The sequence below is a fragment of the Solanum pennellii genome, chromosome 6 (assembly GCF_001406875.1).
Source record: "Solanum pennellii chromosome 6, SPENNV200".
Lineage (NCBI taxonomy): Eukaryota > Viridiplantae > Streptophyta > Magnoliopsida > Solanales > Solanaceae > Solanum > Solanum pennellii.
This window is the reverse complement of record NC_028642.1, coordinates 60,627,927-60,632,995: the sequence shown is the minus strand read 5'-3', so window position 1 is coordinate 60,632,995 and position 5,069 is coordinate 60,627,927. Positions and strand designations below refer to the sequence as shown.

The window sequence follows — 5,069 nt, the reverse complement described above, 5'->3', positions numbered from 1 at the left end:
TATATATATATATATATATACACACACACACACACACACACATATGTGTGTGTGTGTGTGTGTGTTGAACCCCCTTTGGCTTTTTCGTGTGTTTACATTTTATATTTGTCGCCGCCACCTTAGCTAAGAGAGCACCCACGACCTTAAAATCTCTGATCCGCCACGAACATGCATCTCTATATCAATGAAATAAAGTAACATAAAACCAATAAGGATAACGGAAGTCAAATAGCTAGAACTGCTCATCCTAACAGAATAGAGAGGAAACCTGTCAATAGGGTTGAATCCTCTCTCTCTCTTTCTTAATTCATCGGCCGCTCTATGGTTCTGGAGAATCTTATTGATGATGTGTGGTCAAGTACAAGTTTCTTTTAACTTCTAAATTTGTATAATAATGGTTGTGGTATGTTCCAGTCAGGCATATTCTTGTAAAGGATAAAGGAACATAAGTACATTTTCCTTGTAAATTAAGCATGTCTAACTCAAAAAGGTCTCATGTCTATAGGTCCTGTAAGTCTTTTTAGATGGGAAGATGCAGGTTCCGAGGATGCTAAATTCATGTTGGCGAAGAACGAATTTTAGTTGCAAGTCTCTGATAAAGTTGAGCTGTAAATAAACCTTGGTCATAACAAGGCAAAATCTGGAAGGGGAACTCGCTCATCTTGAGGTCACCAAATAGTGTTCTTTGTCTTTTCAGTGATCCATTATAATCTTTTAGTTATAAAAGATTATAATAAGATGTTAATAAACCTTGTCCATAAAATATTAATCTGTACAACTTTTTCTCCTTCCTACACATCTGCAGAACTTCGAACACATGCCTGCATAGTTTGCTGTATTTCAATAGATTTAGAATAACTGTTTCTGTTTTCTTTTCTGATGAAGATAAACTTTTTCTTTATAAAAAGCCATCGGCGGTGAATTAATGTTTTATCATATGCGCAAAGTCTCCTTATTTTTCTGATGCGTTAAGCTTTAGGAATACTTCTCTTTTAGCTACTTTCATGATGTTCTTGCAACAGGATCCTGCTATTCGGTGGAGCTGCGTGATAATCACTTGTGTGTGGAGAACTCAATGAAGAACCATTGTCCCATCTGTTATGAGGTTTGAGTATACTCTTCATTTGGCTTTTACTGCCTTAACTTGCTCGTATGTTTTGATTGGAACTATACCCTAATAGTAAATTTATGGTTCGGTCCAGTTTCTTTTCGACTCAGTGAAAGGCACCACAATTATGAAGTGTGGACATACAATGCATATGGAATGCCACACAGAGATGATCCATCAGAACCAGTAAAGTTCTATCCATAGCATGACTATTATGTTTCTTTTTCTTCATGCCAATCAGCCTGTCAGGTTAACTTACATATTATACTCGTCTTCCCCTTTCTGTATAGGTATCGCTGCCCTATATGCTCCAAGTCTGTTCTCAACATGTCCGGAACTTGGCAAAGATTAGATATGGAGGTGTGAAGTTATTTTACTTTCAGTTAGTCCCTACAAAGTTCTTCCATAATTTATTTTTTGTACTTCGCTACAAGCAATATCCACCATACATACATCCAATTAAAAAAAAGAGTATATGCTGATATATGTATAATTTAAACTATTTATTTAGGGATAGGAGGATGGAGGGGATTATTACATAGGTGTGTTTGATCCCTCACCACATGGTGAAGATTGAAGGGCTCACAGCATGTGAGCTATCCTCCAATCCAGTGCTGATATAGCTTAAACTGATAGGAGGTTGAAAGGACATAGAGAGAAATCAAAGTCGATCCTTTCTTTCCTTGGCATTTTTCTGGAGTGAAGTTGATTGTGCTGTAACTGTCTTTCGGCTTACTGGTTTTGCCTCGATTTTTTTTGAAGAGCAACCTTTATTTTTTTGTTGGGAAACTGGTAACATTGAAGGGCAACCTTATTTTAAGGAAGTAATATTAGAGAAACGAGAAATATAGATATTGTTTTTTTCTTGAAACTTTTTTAGAGTCACATATCTAAAAAAGCAGGGTTTTTGTTATTGAGAGACAAAACACAAACCTAAACATAAACCCGTGAAGTTCAAATCCTACATTTGCTGTTTAAAAGCATGGGTTTTGTCACTGAGAGAATGGAGAGCCAGTAATTTAACATATATATATATATATATATATATATATATATATATATATATAATTTTCTTTGTTTTGTGCCTTTTGGATCTTGTGAGAAATATTGGAAAAAGAATATTATTGAATTGTTGTTGTTTCTATATTATTACATTGAGACCTTGTTTATAGACAAGTAGGATACTATTTACTATTCCTATTTCTATTTGTATTCCTATTCCTATTCTAATAGGATTATATAAACTTAATACTATTCTAATAGGATTGTATAAACCTCTTCCTATTCTAATAGGTTGTATATACCTGTTACTATTTTGAAGTATATGGATAATGTTGGAATCAATAAATGAGTCGATATTACACAAGAAAGTCACCGAAAATTTGCTTAGAACATGCTCATACGCCAAAGTATTAGATTTGATGGTGAAAGTGGTCACAATCTAAGAAATAAAATTATATGGGTAGGGTTGGAATGATGGAACGACCTAACTAGAAAACAAAAATCATATAGGAAAGGTCGGATTGATGGTACGCCCCTATTAAAAAGGAGAAATAATATAGGTCGGGTCGGAATGATGGCACAACCTTACGCAAATCTAATTTGAATTACCGGAAAGACGTATGGAACTATGCAAATCAAATTTGAGGAGTCACCGAAAAGAGACGCGGTGCTATGCAACTCAGATATGAAAAGTAGTTCGAAAAAATCCATGGTACTACGCAAATAAAATATGAAAAGTAGTCCTGAGATGCACAGTGCTACGCAAATAAGATATGCAAAAAAAAAGGTAGTCACCGAAAAAAAAGGTAGTCACCGAAAGGATGTCACAGTGCTACACAAATTAAATATGAAAAAGCAGTCACCGGAAATATCGCACGGTGCTACAGATATAGGATACAAAAAAGTAGTCACCGGAATGATGGAACGGTGCTCTACAGAAATCAGATTTGAGAAAGTAGTCACTGTAATGATTGCACAGAGCTATACAAATTAATTATGAAAAAAGTAATTGCCGAAAAGATGGCACGGTGCTACACAAATTAAATATGAAAGTAGTCGCCGAGAAAATGACACGGTGCTACAAGTTTTGCTAACATAATCGTTGGCCAGACGGGCGGCATATATGGGTAATAGCCGCCCGCCGGCAGTGGAAGCTCTTTGATCTATACCAAGATCGCGCAGAGGCTCTGATACCATATGAGAAATATAGAAAAAAATATTATTGAATTGCTGGTGTTGTTTCTATTTATAGACACTAGAATACAATCCTTTACCTAGTAGGATACGATTTACTATTCATATTTCTATTTGTAATCCTATTCCTATTCTAAATAGGATTGTATAAACTGAAATCTATTCTAATAGGATTATATAAACCTCTTCCTGTTCTAATAGGATTGTATTTACCTATTACTATTCTAACACATCTCAATGAGGTGCATTGCTGTTTACAGTTTTCAAAACATGGTTTGACTTTTGAACTTGTCCGAAGAAAATTAAGTTGTATCTTGTTTTAAATTTGTTTGTTGTGGTAGTATCTCTTACTTGGTGATGGTATATCTGAGTTTGAGTTATAGTTTGTGGAATCCTATTTCATTTGTCAGTAACACATACATCTTGGTTTAAGAATTCGTCACCGCTCTTCAGACCTGTTTACATAGACAGTTAATTTGCTGACAAGGGGTCAGATCATGATCGAGCATTAGGCATTGGTTTCGAGAGATATCAGTAACGAGTTAGATTTGACGTTAGCTGAAGATATGAACTGGGAAAGTTTTTTGACCAAGTTTTGGTGTGTAGTGATTAGGGATAGATGTAAATGATGCTAGATGGACGATTCTGAGGTGCAATTGCAGAAATTTAGAAAAACCTACAAAGAATAAAGAGAGGAAACTAGGGGACAAAACCTTGTCTTCAAGTTAGACCGATCACAAGTTGTCAACATGTGAAATGACATGACTTTAGAAGAACTCTAGTATAGTTGTATAGATATACTATACTAGATGCTAGTGGTCTTGTTGTAATGATCTTAGGCATGATATTCTCGCTTTTTTTCAAGAGGATTTCATGTTGGTTTTAAAAATGTGTGGATATGTCAATGGCTGTTGAGGACAGATTGGAACGTACTCTGGTGCACCAAACTCCAAACTGTTCCAGTTGGATATGCTAAATCGTTATCGCCGAGAATGCTATCTCATGTCATAATATGAGAATAAGTTTTTTTGACGGATGTCGTTTTTGTCCCTTTTTTTTTTAAACTTGGGAGTAGAGGAAGATGTGGCTTTTTGGTACTGCAGGTTCTTAACCACACTGCAGTTTATTTGGTAATTGCCATTTGACCTACACAACTCTCTGGAGACTGCATTTTACTGAGCTGGATGATTGGTTGATTCTAAGTTTTAGATATTTTTTTCTGGCGGGGAAGAAAGCAGAGACTTTACATGGTTTATTCATATATGCATATTTTGAGTCAATATGATCTTCGTGTGTTTGTTGCTCAATTGTTATAGCACATCTCAGCGCATGATATTAACCACAGTGCATTGTGATTGTTTATTGATGATCAAGTTTCTTATGTATAGATTGAAGCTACAGCCATGCCTGAAGAATATCGTTATGAGGTATGTTGCTCTTTCTTGTTTTATGATGTTTGTCATTCAAATCTTCTATGGAGTATCTAATAAGGGGAAAAAATATGTCCAGTATGTTGTCAATTTTTACTTTTATATGATGCTTGTTCATTTTAGATTCCAGTGTTTCCATTTCTATGGAATTTGAAGAAAATTGAGCATAAGAAACTTTTAGTTTTGTAACTTCCTTATTATATATAAAAAATGGACAAAAGAAAACAACAACCTGTTGAATTGGGATCTTGAAGACACTTTTTACTTTTTCAAACTTTCTTTTTCTGCCCGAGTACAGCTGGGGAGGTGTCTCTCTGTGTGTGTGCGCGGGGGGG

The 5,069-nt window shown here is 35.3% G+C and overlaps 1 protein-coding gene across 2 annotated transcripts in view; it reads left to right on the top strand.

Annotated features, from left to right (window-relative positions):
• The window catches only part of LOC107023678 (E3 ubiquitin-protein ligase MIEL1), a 9,476-nt gene that overhangs the window by 3,220 nt on the left and 1,187 nt on the right, over window positions 1–5,069 (top strand). Inside the window, exons 8-11 of one of the 2 annotated variants that reach the window (XM_015224447.2) lie at window positions 1,023–1,105; window positions 1,203–1,294; window positions 1,399–1,468; window positions 4,693–4,731. In XM_015224447.2, coding sequence (XP_015079933.1) covers window positions 1,023–1,105; window positions 1,203–1,294; window positions 1,399–1,468; window positions 4,693–4,731 — 284 coding nt within the window. Of the gene's footprint in view, window positions 1–1,022; window positions 1,106–1,202; window positions 1,295–1,398; window positions 1,469–1,619; window positions 3,316–4,692; window positions 4,732–5,069 lie in introns of those variants that run through there. The other variant, XM_015224448.2, reaches the window with a different exon arrangement.